Below are 20,086 nucleotides of genomic sequence, written 5' to 3'. Positions count from 1 at the left end.
AAGGTTTTATTTCTCCATCATGAGCCACTCACTCGCTGCTCTCCAGGGAGAAAAGAGTGATGACAAAGAGGACTTAAAGCATGAAAAAGTATGGTGCGAGAGTGAACTCCTTCCGAAGCCAAATAAACAATGTCTAGTGTATCGAGCCACTCGTTCCAGTTTCGAAACCTCAGGAACAGCTCACACATGCTCTGAAGTACATACAAAAGCTCCTGTTTTCCATCCCTTATCTCCTTCTCTCCATTTCCTGCACAGGCCTACAGTCCTTCATGTCTAGATTATGTTCCAGATAATGAGTCATTTGTATAATTTAACAGTTCATAAGAGCATTAATCTTTTATTTGACAAACAGTTGCTTACTCAGGAACATGTCAACTATCCTTGAGTCTCTCTATCTACACTTGCTTTGTACCTCAGCAGCAGTTTTCTACAACAGCCTCACACTTTGTTATCTCTGTTGTTCAGGAGTCCATTGTTCGTATATCTGCATTAATCATTAATAAAAATCTGCCATATCTCTAGCCAGTGAACAAGAGCCTGCTATGCTTTGGAGACAGTTAAGGACAGAAACTACACCAAGCTCCTCTTTGTTTGGTTTTTCAATGTAAAGCAAAATATTAGTTTGATTTTCCATTCATTTCTATGCATAAAGCTTTGTCGGTGTCTGTTTTACTTAACATGCAAATTATTCTCAAAATGATCATGAAGGATGATCATGAATCATAATTTTTTATAGAGTTCTGGCGATGTGGAAGAAATATTGCTGGGATGAGCATCACAGTCTCTTATCACTGTTCTTAACTGGGTGGGTCTCAACAGATAAACCATGACTGAGGATCAGAGCCTTGTCTCATTACTTCAATCAACAACATGAGGAAGTAACTCTCCCTGGGGGAAATTGAGGAAACTGTAGATGGGACAGAATACCCACATCCAGGCCGAATAATCCTGAGCTACTGTGGGTTTAAAAGTCTTATTTCAGTCCCTCAGGATGTTGCAGTGGTGAACAATCTCACCCCTGGAATCACATGTGCTTCCACCAGCACCTTGTTGTCTGCGTCTCATCTGGTTGGGTCACCAGACCTGAATCCAACAAAACACCTCTGGGATGTGTTGGAAAAGGAGACTGGCATCATGACTGTGCAGCTGATTAATCTGCAGAAATGATGTGATGCAATCATGCCAACATGGGGCAGAGTCTTAAAGAAGTTTCCAACATCTTATGGAATCCATGGCACGAAGAACTGAGGGCGTTTCCGGAGCACAGTGAGGCCCTGCCCAGCATTAGTACGCCGTTCCTAATAAAGTGCTCAGTGAGTCAGGGGGTGTGTTTCTGCACAGATTGAGGACTGTGGATTTTGTTCCCCATCTGTCGCTCATCTCCATTGGACGTGACATTACAGCCACTATAGAGGAATTACAGTGACCAAAAACTGGTTCAATGAACAGTCAGTTGCCAGTTTATTACATACACATATCTAGGTACACATAACTAAAACTAATATCTCATAAATATTACAGCCCTGCAATAAATTCTACTTTTATTAAGTTTATAATGTTACATAATGTTTTTATGCTGAAAATAAGAGGTTTTTTTTAATTGTTTTTTTTTTTTTTTTATTTTATGGTCATTTTGGCATTTCTGAATGATGGTGTGGTTGAATTATATATAGTGTATCTAATATTTTGTCCACCCCATGTCTATCAAGAGTAAACACTCACAATTCAACAGCACTGCAGACTACAAACGTCCAAAATATCCACAAGGTTTCAACAAAAAGGACTGAACATTATAACCTTCATGAAGGCAGGGTTTATTGCATTTGACTGCGTTATTTTGAGTGCAGTCCACTAAACCGGGGACTGAGTGTAAACCCCGGCGTCCCACATGAATGATGCTGCAGCCCCTGCTCCTGTGCCCGTCTGCCGCCCCCTGTCTTCCTCTGCCGTCTGCCTGTGGCTGCACGGAGCCACAGCGTCGAGTCATTCACAAGTAGTTTCACAGGGAAGATGCGAAGCGCCATCCACTGGCTGACACGCCGAATGAAAACCTGTGGGCGATGTCTCTCAACACGGGTCACGGAGTTCATGAGCCGGTTCAACACTCCGCCTGCCGGACCCAGAACTACACACAAAGCTACACCGCCTTAAACCTGCTGGCGTTTCTGCTTCACCTGTCCGCACAGCTTACCTTTTCTCCTTTCTGAAGTCGGTTTAAAACACGTGTCCCCTCTCTGCACCGTCACTGCCGACCTTCCCAACTGTCCACAGTCCACTTCACCATGATGTCCCGCACTGGACCCGGGTTTCCTTTGCGCAAATCGGTAAGGACGAGCGTCCGCCGAGCCGAGCCGAGCCGAGCCGAGCCGGCCGCCTGCAGCCACCTGTGCGTCCACATGCCTGATTAGGGCTCTGCTAATTACAGCGCAGCTTATAGGCGCCACCTGGCGACGGTCATTAACGCTCCGCCGTCGCGTCGTGTCACTGTTTTATCTGGAGAGGAGGTTTTAATGAAGGCAGGGGACGTTTGTGCAAAACAGATCAAATAAAGAAGCGTAGCAAGTAAAAGCAAGACCTCAGGAGCCTGAACACACACTAACACTAACTTGTGCATTGGCTCAAGTACTGCAGTGAAGTACAATTTAGAGGTACTTGTACTTCGCTTGAGTATTTCTTCTCCACTACTTTTCAAGGTGGGCAGATTATACTTTCACTCCACAAAATAAGATTTTCCACACAACATATGACAAGCTTACAAAATGTGATGTTTTCCTATACACTAAGCTTATTCTGCCCCACAGTAATGATGTAGTTAAATTTAACTTCACCTGAACAGCCTGTCACGGTTCAATGCTGCTTACACAGCATCCATAGCCGAATAATAATAATCATAATCCAAAATAGTAAGAATGTTATAATAATGGTATCCACTGGGGCCTATTTTCTGTGAAGGGTAAATTTAGCTAATGTCACTCACTTAAATAAATATCAGTGAGTGTATTTATCCATTCATTTATTCATTTACTTAAAGTCCATTCAATTTACCTGATTTCAGCTAACCCACTTAGTATCAGCACTGCTTTCCAGTGAGTGCAGGTATATTAGAATAAACCATAAAAAAAGAAGGCAATTAATACACATCAAACTGTCAGCACTGGTGTACTGGAGTCAGAATTTCAGCTGCCATTTCAAATATACTCTTACAAGTTAAAGTCCTCAATTCAAAAGTACAGAATATTAGCACAAAAATGTACTGAAAGTATCAATAGATTTACATTGTGGTATTGCTACTTTTACCTCAGTAAAGGATCTTATTACCTCCTCCACGACTGGATGCTACTTTCAGTTTTTTGTCTTGTTTGCCTGAAGAAAGTGTTAGTATTTCACACCACAATTCAAATATCTGTTATCTTAACCTTCATCAATAAACTTGTCTGTCAGTAGCTTGAAATAAATGAAATAACTGTGGGATTAATTCTACTCGGGACCCCCTGGAGAGCCCTCAGGGGCCCCTGTGACTCCAAGGACCCCTCTTTGGCAGTGATTGATACACTGACCTGAGCTGGGTTTCACATGAATTGATAATTTAATTAAAGAGGCAGCCAGGGAGCATCATACAAGTATTCCTCAAGGCAACTGTATCAGCACGACTGCCACTATCAAGCTGTACAGATGGTCCAGTTGAATGGTGCAGTCAGTTTAATTCCCTGTGATCCCAAACTCATTCTAAATACAAACAAAAACACAAATTAAAAACATCTGAAGTGTGCTGCTGGAGATATTTTACAGAGCTCTTCGTGGGTATGCTTATCATTATGTAACAGATGAACATGAATTTTACATGACCTATGTTACTGAGCTGTAAATGGTTTGTTTACATTCACAATGTTCATAAATGATGGAACGGGACTGTGGGTCACTTGGAGGCATCATGATCTCCGAGAAAACAAAGTCGGAGAATGTATGCATGCTTGCTGCTAGTCCTGTACCTTCAGGACAGTATTAGTTTGTCATTTGTAACGCTGAAATGATTGCATAATCCAACTGACAAAGATGTACATGTTTCCAAGTTTTGGTGCAAAACTGTACCCTCCAGAATCTCCCATTAGGAGAACACAAAAAGCACCTTAAGATCCACATCTCAGCTCTCAGGGCACATTCATCTCCAGAAAAGGATCCACACAGTAAATGTCCCAGACATTGTGATAATACATTGCTCCAGGGGACCAATCTACAGCAACTCTACACTGTATTGCATTACAACTTCAAGTTCTGCATTGAAAATTGCACTTTGAACACTTCTTAATACTGATGGATATATTGATGTGTAATTATGCATTATATTTTAGAAATGGATCACATGTTTAATCTTAATTTAAGAACTAACTAGTATCTAGCCTATTAAACACATGTAGTTGATTAAAAAGTACAAAAAGCACAAAATGGAAATACTCAAGCAAAGTACAAGTACCTCAAAACTGTACTTCACTACAGTAGGTCTACTTCAGTGAATGTACTTAGTTATATTCAACTAGAACTTTCAGAGTGTTCACTTATATAAAGATTTTAAAAAAGTATATTTTATTGTTTAATTCATTTCAATTCAATTTCCTTTATTTCCCAATGATAATCCCCCCAATACTGCTTTGAACAGAGTCCTGGGTACATTTATGTTAAAAACAAAAGATTAAAAAAAATAATACTATTGAAAAACATCAAAAAGTTGGAACAGTCTGATCATCAAGTGCACTGGTGTCTGGATTTAAGCTTCCATTTGACAGCCCGTCCTCTAGTTTGTTCCCATGTAGCTCCGTCCAGCTCATTACAGACAGTGGCACCATGATACTGCAGGATGCTCCTGAACACAGCAGTCGTTGCTGGTTTAGCAACCTTATTGTGCACAATGTGGAAAAGTGTCCTTGGCCTCACCACACATTAAAAACAACGCAGGAAAGATTATTTAACTACTTCAAAAACTCTGATTGTTTGATCATTTGTTATATCAATAAAATGCATCATTTGGAGAAGAATTATTAGGCAGCAGTTAAAGCAGAATTCAAATCCTTTACTTAAGTTGAAGTAGAAATGCCACAATGTAAACAATATTTTTAAATTCTCTATTCAAAATTTTACTTAAGAATATTTGAAGCAAAATGTACTTGCAGTATCAAAAATGCCTCTTCCACGGTGTTATTTTATTGTATATATTGTGTTATTGTATTACTATTACATGTGCATTTTAATGTTGTAGCTGGTAAAAGTGATTTATCTAGTATGTAACCCATAAAATGCATCATATTTCTTAGTCTGATCATAGGTTTTGTGATTATATCTTAATCTTAATAAACAGCACCAGTAGATTTATACAAAATAACCAGTAACTATAGGTGTCAAATAAATGTAGCTGAGTAAAAAGTGTCTTATTTCCCTTTAAATTAAGCAGTTGAGTAGAAGCACTAAAAAGTGTAAAGTAGAATTACTCAAGTAAAGTACAAATACCTTCCATCTGTGATAAAACCATGTCTTAAAATTACACTAATGGTTTTAAAGCCTATCTAATTTGCATTTTATTCTTGATATAAAAAATGTTAAAGTGCATTAGAGGTTCATTTTCTGCAACTAGTATGTGAGAGGTTTTATTCCTAACATGCTATCAGAATTTAGTGACCACATTTCTTTATTCAAATGTGACCCAATCAGTAATTTTATAGCGTGGTGCTAATCCTGTGACTTCATCCTATTGCAGATTAAAAAAAAAGAAGAAGCAATCTTTCAATATCTGAATCAACTGACATTGTCTGAAATGCAGTCAATAAAATGAGAAACGGATGCCAAGAGGAAAGTGAGGACTCTTGAGTTCAAAGCACTCTGTGACGTGTGTGAGATCACCACCATACGGGAAGCAAGTGGTGAGGTGAGCCTTACTCATCACTAGGCGTGTCACTAGCTCCACAGCATCAATGTGATTAGAGAGGCAGTCGGGGGGGTGGGTGGTGGGGGTGGGGGTGGGGGGTGGAAATAGGGAAAGTGAGTGAAAGAGATGACCTAATACCCGTAAAAAGCAATGAAGTCATACTACCTGACTCATATTCCCAGCTGACACCAGCTCTCCCAATCACAACATCCCAGTGCATGTGTGTGTGTGTGTGTGTGTGTGTGTTTGTTGTCAGAGGGTGAGGTGAGAGTGTGTATGTGTGTGTGGGTCAACAGCTTCATATGCATGTGTGCATTTCACTTATACTTGTGTGAGCATTTGCAGGGTTAACAAAATCAAACTGTTGTGCACTGAGTTTGCAGATGAAAAAACTAGGGCTGAAACAATAAGATAATTAATCAGAAAATTTGTCGACAATGGTTTTGATAATCAATTATTAATTCATCGGGCAAATTTGTCAACTATTCTCTGGATCCAGCATCCCCAGTGTGAGGATTTGTTGTTTTTGTCTGTTTTACGTAATTCTATATAAAATATCTTTGGGTCCTGGCATCTTATTTGGACAAAGGAAGCAATTTGAACATGTAAATAGCATTTTTCACTATTTGTTCACATTTTATAGAATACACAATTCATCAGTTACAAATAAATACAAATAAAATAGATGAACAAATAATGAAAATAATCAGCTGTCAGTTGTGGCCCTGAAAACAGCCACAGTTGGGGATAGGCCAACACTTTTAGTGGTCTAATGCCCTCTCACAGACAAACAATAGTTTTCTAAAAAAAAAAAGTGTATTTGTGGCTCACACCGATGAAAACCTCAAGCAATGCAAAATCGATTAGATTTAATGAATCCAAACTGAGTTAGATTGAGATTAGACTGATACCATGTGAGTTTGTCTTTGTTTGAAACCATCAGCAGTACCTAACCCCTTTTACAAGGTCCATGTCCTGTTAAGTCATGTCTTGGATTATTCAAAGAAAAGGAGGTTTTGAGTCTGTGAGCACAACATATACACTCACTTTCACATTTAGTCATAAAAGCAGAGTTTAGAGTTGTGATTTCTGCTGACTTACTCTGACGATGTAAGTTTGGGAGGAAAAGGCTTCATAATCTGGGTCCCTGCATGATGGATAGACCTGCAGAGAAACTAAACAAACTGTTGATAACACACGAGGTTAAAGAAACACTCGGCTGCTTTAAGTGTGATGATGCTCTTACATTATAATTATATAGGCCACCACTGGCTCTCCAACCCCCTTATTCTCTGTTTTCTTAAACTATTGTTTTAGTGTATCCTCGTCTGTCTGCTGCTGCCTCGGCCTACTCCTCCTTGAAAGAAATATCTCAACAGTGAAAACAACAAATAAAAACAAACATGAGCAAACAGCTAAACAAAAAAACAAATAAACAAGTAAAAGGAAAAAAAATAGAGGCAGGAAAACCCCACACACAAAGTGGCCTCTGCATGTACTGTTTCATTTGTTCAGCTGATCGACTTCAGGGCTCTCATCAGCTTATGAGCACAAGATGTGGTATCATTTGCATGAGGTCTTACATCATCCCTGAGAGCCCGTTCATTATGGCATCAGCACGTGGTGCTTAGCCAACATGTCCCTTTGTGCTCGCAGAAGCCTCATTCAAGTGACAGCGGGGCACCAGAAAAGTCTTGAAAAGGACATCTGGCCGTGGAAGTCAAAGGGATGTCCTTCAGGGATTCTCAGACATGTCTTTGCAGCCTATTAAGCCTGTCCTCTTTGAAAGACAGATACTGTCCATATAGGTGAAAGCAATATTTGCATGGACTCTTGGACAAAGAGGTTGGTGTGTCTCTGCAGCACAGTAAACCACAGCATCTCCCCATAGATGCCAGTCAGCCTTTCATCGAGGGGAAAAAAGAGAAACAGCACTACTGTGACGAACAGATGTTCAAGATCATTGAGTTTTTTATGTGCAAGTAACATGACCTCAGCACTCTGGCTTCATGTGTATCCTGTAGCAAACACACACACACGCACACAGAACCACAAGTGTGCAAATCACAATTGTAGCCCACAGCTACAGGCAGTGAAGTCTGAATGAAAACCAGACCTGCTGTGGTCCATTCAGAGCCAGAGAAGGTTTAGTTCAGGGTCACAAAGGTTATGTGGCACAGCAGCATCACCAGTCCGGCCTCCAACAGGCTACACCAAACCCACACAGCCAGGCAGACAGGGGTGTGTGAAGGGGGGAAACACTATCCCAGATCCATGCTTTTTATTGATTGGGGCTCTGGACTCCCAGTGGACACATTTTAATGGAGCCAGACAACCTCTTGGACACACTGGCATACCCGGTGCACCATGGAGTGCCTGGCTCTTATGTGGTTCTCGTCCCCATCCCAACCATGGCCTCACCCAATCCTCTGGCCTCTCCACTGGGTGGGGTTGGGATTGGGGGCAGACCCCCTGGGCCAACCACCCTCTGGTCCTTCATGCATCACGCCATCCTGCTCTCCTCCTGCTGCTGTTTTTTTTTTTTGTTATCCATGTTATTGGGTGGAGTGGGGGATGTTTTAATCCTGGCCTCATACCAGGAGTCTCCCTATGAGTTCTCATCTGCAACACGCCTTTGGGGAACGAACCCCTTCCTGATTGGCACCCAGAGAGCACGTCTAGACTATGATTACACATGCAAATACACCTGCTCGATCTTTCTGGTACCATTTTATCACAACATTTATATTGTTTCTATTCTCAGACCAGGGGTTTGGAAATTTGTGATTATATTGTTGCTCTATTCTATGTGTTATTAAAAGGCAGGAGGTGTTCTCACTAGAAATGCTAAAATATTCATGCTGAATCTCTCTAAGAGTCACATGCCATGCTCAGTCTATCATATAAACCCAAATGGAGGACTGTGTGTGTGTGTGTTTGTTATTACAGTTGTAACCCAGTTCCAGTGTGGGAAAACACCACATATGATGGAGAATAATAAATTAATTTTATTGGACGGGGTCAAAATGCACAAATAATGTACAGAGTGAATTCAATACCTCCCCTGGGAACACAAACACACACACACTGACTGATTTCACAGATGTTTCAGCCAACAGCAATTTATATCTAAAATCCAGTGAACATAAAGTCCAGTGTTTCCCTGGACTCCTGTATGTAAAGATACCTTTATTTTCTTGTGGGGCAGACAAGTAATGTGGACGGTGAAGCGGCGGAGCATCTAATGTTTTCTCAGAGTAAACATCCCCAGAGTTTGCCTTGTCATTCAGGTAGCCTTACGCAACACATGCTCACTGTACATCCCACCATACATATGCACAGATGGTAACGACAGGCCTATCTGGAGTTAAACTGACACTTTGAGGAAGCTGAAAACATGGACATCAGTTGTTGCTCAGCACTGTATAATTTTATGTCAGGTCCAATGTTTCCTCAATGCTTTATTTATGACAGTGGCCCAAGTGTAGTAATAATTTACAACTCAGTAATAAAAATATTATGGGATATTTTGTGATCTTTCTTATTTAAGATTAATGTAAAATTCAATATTTTGATGACATTTCATTTAAGTTGCAGATACTTTGCAGTATGAAACAAAACAAAACAAAAATCTACATAAAGAGGGAATAATCGGGTTATATGCACTGACTGCAGTGATATAATTTTTTTATTAAGATTATTATTATAACTGCAGTTTGAGTCTTTGTGTTGTACTACAACCATGCCGTCAGGCGTGGCTTCTGTCGAGGACATCTTGGGGAGTCTGTACGCGAAGCGAACGGCGCGGTTCTTTGTTCGCCGGGGCTGCTGCTGCAAAACCCTTTTTTTTTTAAACGGGAAATGTGCGAGGGCTTTTCTGATGTTCCCCCGCTGCATAGGGTCTGCAACGCCTGTCTGACAACTCCCTTTCTCCTCTCCTCCTCGTATACAGCCCCCACCTCCCCCCCCCCCCACCCCCCCACCCAGACACCCTCTTTCCCTCCTATACATAACATCCTCATGCGCAACGGCGCCAGAAACAACAACGCGGTGACCTGCCGCAAAGCGCGGCTACATGGAGGTGGGCGGACCCCCCCCCCCCCCCCCCCAAAACCACACTCCCCCTATTCCCCAAAAAGAAATAATGTCACTAACTCCCCAAATTTCATGCCAGATGGTCCACGATTCCCCTTATAAAACAGAGGAGCAGCTGGTTTTTGTGTGTAATGATGAAGTTGACATCATCCTCTCGGCAGCACCACTACATGACCATGTGCGCACTGTACCTGCGCCTTTCGATACGCAACTGTTTACATCCCGGATGCCTGCTTCTTACATAAGTTGCCAAAATGCGGTTTTCGAGCTACACCGCAGCTCCAAATGACCAAAAAAAAACAAAAAAAAAAAAAAAAACGCGAGTCTGTGTGCGAGTGCGGGGCGGGAGGTAAAAGATGAGGTATTTTTTTTTTTTTTTAATCTTCTTCTTCTTTTCGGTGGGTGACGGCAGGAAGGCGCGACGCGCGGTGCCACAGGCTCGGGAACCTGAGACGGAGTGGTACAACGGGAGGGCGGCTCGTTTTGTCTCGGCGAGGAGGGGAGCTGTGTAAACCAGACTGGGTGGAGCAACACATCGCCCGGCCCCATCTATCGTGCAGACGGCCTTGTGTCCCGTTTGCCTGAAGCTCGGAGAGAGACTACTGTACTGAAAGTCTGGCGGATGAGGGAGAGAGGGGGCCGGTCTATGGGAGGGACTAGCGCAAAGGGGGGAATAGGAAGGAGGAGGGGGCGAGGAGGAGGAGGCGGCACGGGTGCTGTTTCTCCAGTCTCTTTCCCCTGTCTTTGTCTCACACACTCTTTTGTTAGCCATGCCTAGCCTGCTGGTTCTAGCAGGGATCATGGAGAAAAATGGGGGCTACGGCGGGGATCTGGCCGGCTCCGGCTTCGGAAGCGAGGGTCTCCTTGTGCCGCCCGACGAGGAGGAAGACGACTCCCGTGCCCTCAGGGTCGCGCTGGGCCAGTTGTCTCTGCTGGGGCTCGGGGAAGGCGAGGACGGCGGCGGAGCCCCAACAACAGGAGTACAGGACCGGAGTAACAATAACAACAACCACCACAACCACACGAACAGCGTCGGCGGCGGCGGCGGCGGCGGCGGCGGCGGGGACACGGCGATTCTGCAAGGGAAGAGCAAGTTGTGCGCCCTGTACGAGAGCTCCTCAAGTGAGACGAAAGGACGAGGCTGCAACATAACAGAATGCGTCCCAGTGCCCAGCTCTGAACATGTGGCCGAAATAGTGGGGAGACAAGGTAAACCGCTGGCTTGCAAATTATTTCCCTCCAAACTTGTGCTTTTATCCCACCAACAGTGCCGCATTATCCCCGCTGTGGTTTCCTGTGCGCTTTGTTTTTTTTTTTGGGTTCTCTTACTGTTACCTGGTGTTATTTGACAAAGAAAAGGGAGTGGTGTGTGTGTCTGTGTGTGTGTGTGTGTGTGTGTGTGTGTGTGCTCGCGTGTTTTTTGTACTCCCCCGAGACATCAGCCTCCCACTTTTTCTCCTCCAATGTTGCAAGTTCCCGTCCGCTCATCGTTTAACACCCAGTGCATGGAAACAAGTCGTTCGCTGCTTTGTGCTTATTTGTTTATTTTAGATTTTTTTTTTTTTAATGAATTTTTTTTTTTAATTTTTTTTTTTTTTTTTTTTTTGTGCTGTGGAGTGATTTTTGCACAGAGGCATGAGAGAGAGAGAGAGACCCCCGTTCCCCTCCTGGGCGCATTATTCCACATCCACGCCATCAATGTCAGCGCACAGACGCACACTGGAGCAGGGAGAGCACTTGCTTCCTTTGTCGTCTGAGACGCGCCAGACTGTTCAAAAAAGGCAACGTGCGGCTGGCGATGGGAGGATTTGTCTTTCACTTTGAATTGATCGTTGGGGGAAATGAGCCCAGAGTCAGACGTTTGGGCTCAGCGGTGGAAGATGTGTTCGCCTCTGTCCACATTTATTCAGCCCGTTGTTTATGTTGCGCACTGCCCCAGTGACACAATTGGACAATAGAGCAAGCGTGGTCCCCTTGTTTTTTTTCTTTTTCCTTCTTTCAAATGAGGGAGTTAGAAAGTTCAATTGCAGACACATTATAGATGCTGCTCCTTTCTCTTACAGTTGTTTTTTTTTGTTGTTTTTTTTTTTTAAATATATTGAACAAAGACCTGAAGTTGAATGACAGCAGCTGTCAAACAAAGGTGTGAAAGTCGGGGGATGAGGGGAGGGGCGCAGAAAGACAGTGTGGCTGCTTGGCACACGGGATGGTCTTCAAGGGTGACTCAGCGAGAAGTTGCACCAGGAGGTGGGAATCCTTTTTTAAAAACATAATATCCTCTTGTTTGTGCTAATTTGCAGTAAAGCTGCTCTGGATTGATTTTTCACTTTGTCCAAGTTCCCTATTTATGGACAATCAGCTGCAAACAAGCCTGAACCTAAGTTGGTTTTGAAGCAGGGAACCAGAAGTAGATTTTTTTTCTCTTCTTCTTCTTCTTTTCGTCTTCTTTCTTCTGCTTGGTGGTGGTGGTGTTTGTGTGGCTGCACCCATTGTTAACTGATGTGATGGACCCATGGGTGAGAGGGGCAGGAAAAACGAGGATGTGGACGGAAGGGCAGTATAGCATCTAAAAGCTGAATGGGAGTCACGCCTTGGAGCTCAACACAAGGGGCTCCTCATGAGCCCCACTTCACTGCACACTCTCAATACCACATGGTTGCCTGTCAGGAGAGGGAGAAATAGGGGCTCGGGGCAGAGAGAGAAGTACAAAGACTGCAGGGTGGGTGAGGTACCATCAGCAACTCCTAATTTACCTCGCAACAAAAACAAACAGATCTCGAATAATGTCACGGAGGGTTCAGAGGGGTTGAGGTGGCTCCTTTTACAGATGCTCTGGTAATGTGGATTTAGTTTGTGTCGTTAAGTGCCCCCTTGTCTCCCATTGCGGCTCCCGTTCTTTACTCTGAAGTGTAAGTTTTGAATTTTAATGGGGTAACCGAAGACAGCCGGAGGGTGGATCCGGTGAGCACAAGTGCAGCGAGAGGGCCCTTTTGCCTTGACCGAGAAGAAGTGCTGATTTGGGGGGATTTGAGATGAGCTGCTTTTGATTCGGGCCCTTCATTAGTTGGCACTACATACACACCCCCTTCCTCTCAGCACCCGCCTGGTGAACCTGGCAAACGGAGCATCCTGTCATGAAGGCAGGGTCGGATATGATTGTTTTCTCCTGTCAGAGTCGCAGGCATTGATTCCCGAGGATGCTCTTGTACCTTCCTCTGGAGCTCTTCAGATCAAGGGTGGTTTTGTTTTCTATCACAGGCACCTCTTACACCACACTTTAACAGTTTTAATTTGCCTCCAGTGACCTTAATTTCTGGTTGCGATTAATTAATCTTTGCCTATTTTGTTTACAGATAATGCTTTCATTGAGACATTAATTTGGACTAATTAAAAGCTGCAGTGTATGTCGAAAAAAAGGAATTTGACAATTGCTCTTTGAGCCTTTTGTGACACGAACAGGTCTATTAGCCTGATACCAGTCACTGGCCATGAGATGCATTTTCAGTTTTAGGGCATGAGCAGTACTAGCCCTTTAGAGTATCACTGTCCTTCTGTCTGGGCCACTGGTCCCAGAGAAGCAAGTGTTCCTGAACAAAGTGGGCCTATTCAGTAGCATTAGAGAGACACTCGTCGTCAACTTTAAGGTGTCGTTAAACCCTTTGATACCTGCTGCTGTGATTTTCAGACAGGAAATGCAGTGATGCGCTGTGTGATCTAAAGCACCTGGAGTCTGGTCCGATGAGCTCAGATTAGTTAACTGAATAGATGCCCGATGGCTCTTGCTTGTCCAGTGGAGAGTGCTGGTCTCTTTAAGACACGGCGGAGACGAGAAAGGCGCGTTTAGCTCATCAATAAATGTGGAAGTCTTGATGAGGAGGCTGCTTGAATTTCTGAATGAAAACTGACCCATGTGATGCCTGATGCATTCCTCACGGGGAGTAATACAAACAGAACTCCTCTGTCTTTTCTTACCACGTTCTTCCTGACCTCAAATGTACTTGGCCACCCTCCTAAATAATTACTGATTTACTGTATATCCTGTTCTGTCCCTTTACAATGTCAGGTAATTTGTAAGACTCTGCCTTAAAAGCACTTAATAGAGTAAACGACTCCACACTGATCAAAAACAGGGCAGGTGCAAAGCAGTAAATGGCACAAAAACGAAGCATATGTGGGTTGACTGTATGATCTGGGAAGTTCAAGGAGAGGTCAGAAAGTGATTGCTTCCCTAACAACACACTGCAAATATATTGCATCTGCAGGAGATCTTGCAGACCTCCAAAACAGCCATGTCTATGCTGGCAAATACCTCTGCACTGTCCATCTATCTCTTTCCAAGTTGAGTGTCTGATTTTGAGCAAACAAACGAGCTTAGGTGCTGGAAACCTCATAAATTATGGCAATTACTCTGTGTGTCTTTTGCCAGTAAAAACTTGCAACATATTACGAACAAACCTAGATTTATGCTAGACAAAGGTGTATTCTCACTTTTAACCTTTTAGCTTTATTTGTGAGTCACAAAATTGAACGGATGTATCATATTTACTTAAGTTAAAATGTATCTTGGTGTCTGCAGGTTGCAAGATCAAAGCCCTGCGGGCCAAGACCAACACCTACATCAAAACCCCGGTTAGAGGAGAGGAGCCTGTGTTCTTAATCACTGGCCGGAAGGAGGATGTTGCACTGGCCCGCCGTGAAATCATCTCTGCTGCAGAGCACTTCTCCATGCTGCGGGCATCCCGTAACAAGCTGGGAGTGTCCTTTAGCGGCTCCCCGCCCACACCTTTGCCAGGTCAGACCACCATTCAGGTGAGAGTGCCATACCGTGTTGTGGGGCTGGTAGTGGGGCCTAAAGGCTCCACCATCAAACGCATCCAGCAGCAAACCTGTACTTACATCGTCACACCCAGTCGAGACCGCGACCCTGTCTTTGAAATCACAGGGTCACCGAGCAACGCCGAGCGCGCCCGCGAGGAGATCGAAGCACACATCGCCTTCCGAACAGGAGGCCTGCATGACCACAATAATGAGAATGACTGTCTGGGGCCGAATGGTGGAAGCAGCCCAGCGGGCAGCAGTGGTGGTCTGGAGAGCCGGCTACAGCAGGTGTGGGGGCTGCAGGGGGGCCAGCGCAAGCCTCTCACCAGCAGCTACCGCCAGAACTTCTCAGATGCCATGGTTGGAGGAGGAGGAGGGGGAGGAGGAGGTGAGGGAGGGGGAATCTACAACAAGGGCAACTTCTCCAGCTCCGGAGAGAAGCCTTGCTCTTATTTTGGATCAGAGGGAACCCAGAGCTGGGGTGACCCCGACTACCCCAAACAGGTGGCCTTCTACGCCCAGCAGCGTTCCAAGAGCTTTGGAGGCCTCCCACTCCCTCTGACCAGACTCTCCCCTGGCTTACCCGAGTCCTGCGGAGGTGGAAGCACCAACAACTCTTCAGTCACCAGCATTGTGCCCGTAGCCGGCTCACCTCACGCCCAGGCCCGCCGCGCCCACAGTGAGCCCACCTCAGCCGGCGAGGGTTTCCCAGGCCGTCTGCCAGTGCCGGACTCGCCACCGGCCACTGTGCGGGACTGCATGACCTGCTTTGAGAGCAAAGTGACGGCTGCCTTGGTGCCCTGTGGCCATAACCTCTTCTGCATGGAGTGTGCCATCCGAATCTGTGAGCTCAACCACCCGGAGTGCCCAGTGTGCCACACCCAGGTCACACAGGCCATCCGAATATTCTCTTAAGGAACCACATCAGTTTTTATCATTAGTTTTGTCAGTGTTTGTTCAATAATTATTTACTGTTATTATGATTATTATTATAATACACATTTTTGTTTTTCAGAAAATTTAAAAACAATCAAGCAGATATTTTAGAAGGCACTGCTTGCTTTACTAAAAAGTATAAGAAATATTTTTAAGTTTTTCTTTTATATATATATATGCATATATATTTTATAAAAGTTTTGTTTATAAGAGAAGTATAGTACCCTGCATTTTCAGTTTTTTGACTGCTGCTGTTTTTCATTCATGAATCACAGTGTAGGCAGAGGTAGTAATGTGAACATTTTATTATTCAAATTTTTATTTTACCATGAAGTGGGTTTATATTGAAGGAAGAAGATGATTGTTGAGGTACCCAATCTGCACCTGACTGACCTAGAAAGTCAATGTTGTTATTAGAAGGAAAAAAAAACAGATTTTCATTGCACCTTACAATCATCTTGGTCTAAAATAGGATTGTCAATCATACCTTGAAATTTCAAGAGCTGATGTGAAGGTGAATTCAGCCTTTTTTTGTGGTTTGATACAATTGGTCCAAAACATATTAATTTTCACAAAATGAAAATGTGAATTAATTGGTCCTAGTTAAAGCCTTGCAGTCTTTACAGGGGAACAAAAACAGCCCCTTCTTTCATTCTTATACCTGATAGTCCTGTAAGCCTGATTGATGCTAAAAGGGATAGGGCATTACATCATTTATTTATGATAATTGGTTACATTTTATTGGTATCATTATTCACAGAGATAGATGAAAGTTGTACAAAGTATCAGTAAAATTTTCTTTCCAGTAGCCATTGATTACACTTTGGTCACTGCAGTTTGTTGAAAAGATTCAGTAATGCTTGCTCCTCGTGGCGCTTGAAAAGCATGTGGTCCCTCGGTTGGCTTAAAGCACTGATTTAATTTGTGAGGCCGAAAGCCTTGGAATTCATCCAGTTGGCTAGTTCTCGACATCTGTCTCCCCGATGGACTTGTTTCAAAGCCACCTTAACCGCGCTTTATTGTCTTGTGTGGTCATTTAGCCACAGTCGCTGAACGATATAAGACAAAGCAAGAGCTCCAGTCAACAAGCATTTCACTGAGGTGTGCACTGTAAATAAGGAGGAGAATTAGTATGTGGACAGAAGCCGAGCAAAACTGTAAAATGTTTCCTGAATCAGCATCAGACTCCGATTAAAATAGTTGACACTGTAAAAATACACAGTCCCAAATCAGTAATCCTTACTCCACGTCCCCATTACTAACAGCATTAAGTGTGAGCGGTGAGGGGCCTGTTGTCTCCCCTGTAATTAGCAAAGCTGTACAGGAGCAGGTGTTTCATGGCACACAGTGACTGTGACCCCAAGTTGGAGGTCTTGCCTAGCCCTCTTTCTTTCTCTCCTTTCTTTGGGAGTGGCTTTTATGTCTCCCCCTGCTTACAGTTCGATCATTTGCTTTCGAAGGCCTCTCTGAGTGGGGCGTATTGTCTGGGCTTGGTAGCGGCGTGGGCTGCAGAGTGCTCGGACACGGCCTGGATCTACTCATTGATAATTAGGCAAATGGGCTAGTCCAGGTGCGGACCGTGTGGGGACTCTGGAGCTGTATGAGGGGTAAGACAGGGTCCCGCAGTGAGCCCCTAACCGCCCCGCCCCACCGTTACAAGCACAGAGGGGGCTAGATGGCCTGGTTGCAGCTGGGCGAATAGGACCCCCTCCTTCCGCTCCCTCTTGCCCCTTCCTCCCCCCTTTTCCTTTCCTTTTCTGCTGCTCTGAGCTATCCCTACTGGGGAGAGGGGGCCTCTTTTGTCCCAAAACACTCACACACAAAAATTTGAAAGACAGTAGCTGAATTTGGCAGCGCCTGTGAAATGAGGGGAGGCTTCGGAGCAAAATAAATTATCTACAGTTATGTAGAGATAACACCAGTTATCTGTCTCCAGCATTAATGTCACGCAATTTGCCATATACCACTTTACCAATGATGAAAACGTCTACGTTCACCTACAAAAGAAATAGTGCCTGATGCTACCACGCCCCCCCCACCACCACTCCCCAGCTACACTGCCCTGAAATTTGCACTGGCACCGTTTGTGTGACAGAGCCAGTGCAGATCGACGTTTCCATAAAGCCCCAGCCCCTCTTCACCTCCAGCCCCCCCTCCCACTCCCGTGTCAGCTCGGTACTGTATGGGACATCCTGCAGCTGCCCCTTCACTATGGACACCCGGGCTTCAGCCAATGGCAGCGCCCCTCGCTTTGAGCTTCCAGAATGAAATCAGACAATTGTAATTGACAGGAAAGCAGAGGAAACGCCCCATTTAACCAGCACTCATGCTGAATCAAATTACACACCCTCTGTGTCTGCCTTAGCCCCAGCCTGGGGATTTCAGAGGGCTAGAGGAGAGCGGATGGGGGTAGGGATTAAAGCTGTTGAATGATAAGGGGGGGGGGGGGGGGGTTCATTTTGGCTCGAGAAACAGAGAAGAACGCTCCAATAGAAATGAGACCCTGCAGATCCAGCAATTTTATTGATCATTCAAGTGTAGCAGTGAGTCTTGAGTTGTCACGTGTGGGCCAGTAGTGAAGACAGGGGACACTGGTGATGCAGCAGGCCTTTCTTATGTTGTGCCGGAGAACAAATCAACTCGGCTTCTGTCTCAGAGAAAAATGAACAATTACAAACTGTGTCATCTAGGATGCAAAAGATCCCTCCTTTTTTTTTTCTTTCTTTTCTTTAAAAACAACAACATATAAAAGCAGACCACTCGCATTACACGTGGACTGCAGGGAAAGCACTGTACTTGCAAAAAGTACCTTGAAATCTCTCAGATGTAGAAATAAAGAATAGTTTTTTTTATGGATGGAGAAATTGCACAGTGGTTTGGCCTAAGCTTTCAACGTCAAATTCAAGGCAGTATGACACTGTTCTTTGAACTTAGTATTTTTGTTATTTTGTTTTCTGCCTTAATATTTTTTTATCAAAATATTGTCATTACTTTGGCATACAAGGTAGCAACTTTGGCCTTTGACAGTACCGCCCACTCAACAACTTTTAAAGTCCTTATTTTTGGAGAAAAGAATGTGAATCAAAATGCTCGGGTGGGGATTAGGGGGATACAGGAAATTAGGCTCATAAAACACTTTACTTAAAACACAGAGTAAAGCACCTTATTACAAAACATGCGCATTTGATTAAAACCAAACCGACCACTGATGGTGAAATATATTTCATAGGATTTGAAAGACATGCACATAAGGATTCCCTATCATTTTTTGTATTATGGTGGTTCTTGTTATTCTTAATACTACAGTAGTACTAGTGGTAATGTGGGAGACCTCTCGTCCATTTAGTCAATGCTGATGACTTGGTTGAGTTTTGCACTGGTTTAATGAAGAGAGGGCTTATTGGAGATTCTCCCAGTTTAGACGCTGTATAAGTTAATGAGTATTGTACTTTATGGGAGAGCACTCTGAGCATCTATGTAAATACAGTATGTGTATCAGTTATGAACATCCAGACAAAGGCCCGCTTGAAGTGAGGTTTTGATTATTTTTACAAACTGAAAGTGTCATTGTCAATGTTTTTAGCATATGGAATTCAAAATGTTTCTGGGTTTTAGGGAGAGTAAATCTTTTATATATGTGTCCCATCATCCTTTTGACGATAATAGTATATTAGATAGATCCATACATTTAAGAAATATTATTTAAACTGATTAACTTAGTATTTCATCCAAATATATAAATGAGAAATTAACCAGACACTACTATAAACTGTAATAATGAATATCCTTTATGAAGCCGCTGATGTATAAATCCAATCTCAAGTAAAAACTCGAATGAATAGTATGTGTAATAACCTAACCCCTACTGAATAAATCAGTTTCTATGTATATTAGGATGAAAAGCAATAATAGGACTATACTGGGACAATAAACAGAGGAGCCTGCTTAGTCAGTTCTTTAAATAATATTCTATTCAGACATTGACCTTGATTATTAGGATAATACTGCTGCATTTCTGTCTCATATCTGCTTAAAATTCATTATGGATTCATGCCAGTGTAGTAACAGATATAATTCATTAGTAACAGTTTCAGGATGAAGTGATCGTTCTTGTTGTGTTCATCAGGGTCTCAGTCCTCCGGTTGTTTCATTTAGTTTTACGTTGAGTATCAATCAGATCACAGAGTGGGGTCAAGACAAACTTTAGGAATCCTTCTGCCGAGTAGCACTGAAATGACGACTTGGAGGGAATCTCACTGAGCTGTAAAAGTGATAGCTCAAGTGTAAACAAACAACAGGGCCAGAGCACGAGCACCACAGTTT

General features: G+C 43.5%; 2 protein-coding genes across 5 annotated transcripts in view; one reads left to right on the top strand and one right to left on the bottom strand.

The window, feature by feature from the left end:
- Nucleotides 1-2,405, bottom strand: part of lmna (lamin A) — a 35,004-nt gene extending 32,599 nt beyond the window's left edge. For all 4 annotated transcript variants that reach the window (XM_071468382.1, XM_071468380.1, XM_071468381.1 and 1 more), the window contains exon 1: nucleotides 2,192-2,405. The gene's annotated coding sequence lies outside the window, so the exon portion shown is untranslated. The remainder of the gene's footprint in view (nucleotides 1-2,191) is intronic.
- Nucleotides 2,406-10,672: 8,267 nt separating this feature from the next.
- On the top strand, nucleotides 10,673-15,889 carry mex3a (mex-3 RNA binding family member A). The gene is made up of 2 exons (XM_071468394.1): nucleotides 10,673-11,218; nucleotides 14,586-15,889. The coding sequence occupies exons 1-2, from the start codon at nucleotides 10,780-10,782 to the stop codon at nucleotides 15,740-15,742; spliced, it is 1,596 nt and encodes a 531-aa protein (XP_071324495.1). The 5' UTR covers nucleotides 10,673-10,779; the 3' UTR covers nucleotides 15,743-15,889.
- Nucleotides 15,890-20,086: the final 4,197 nt, after the last annotated feature.

This window comes from Trachinotus anak, unplaced genomic scaffold (genome assembly GCF_046630095.1).
Source record: "Trachinotus anak isolate AG129_WGS33_773 ecotype Australia unplaced genomic scaffold, CSIRO_AGI_Tana_v1 ptg000032l, whole genome shotgun sequence".
NCBI lineage: Eukaryota > Metazoa > Chordata > Actinopteri > Carangiformes > Carangidae > Trachinotus > Trachinotus anak.
The sequence above is the reverse complement of the archived record's forward strand: the minus strand, read 5'-3'. Positions and strand labels throughout refer to the sequence as shown.

Excerpts from the sequence above, each read along its gene's own strand:
- mex3a (XM_071468394.1), top strand. The coding sequence starts at position 10,780 with ATGCCTAGCCTGCTGGTTCTAGCAGGGATCATGGAGAAAAATGGGGGC. Across the intron at positions 11,219-14,585 it reads CGAAATAGTGGGGAGACAAG|GTTGCAAGATCAAAGCCCTG; the intron begins GTAAACCGCTGG and ends TGGTGTCTGCAG.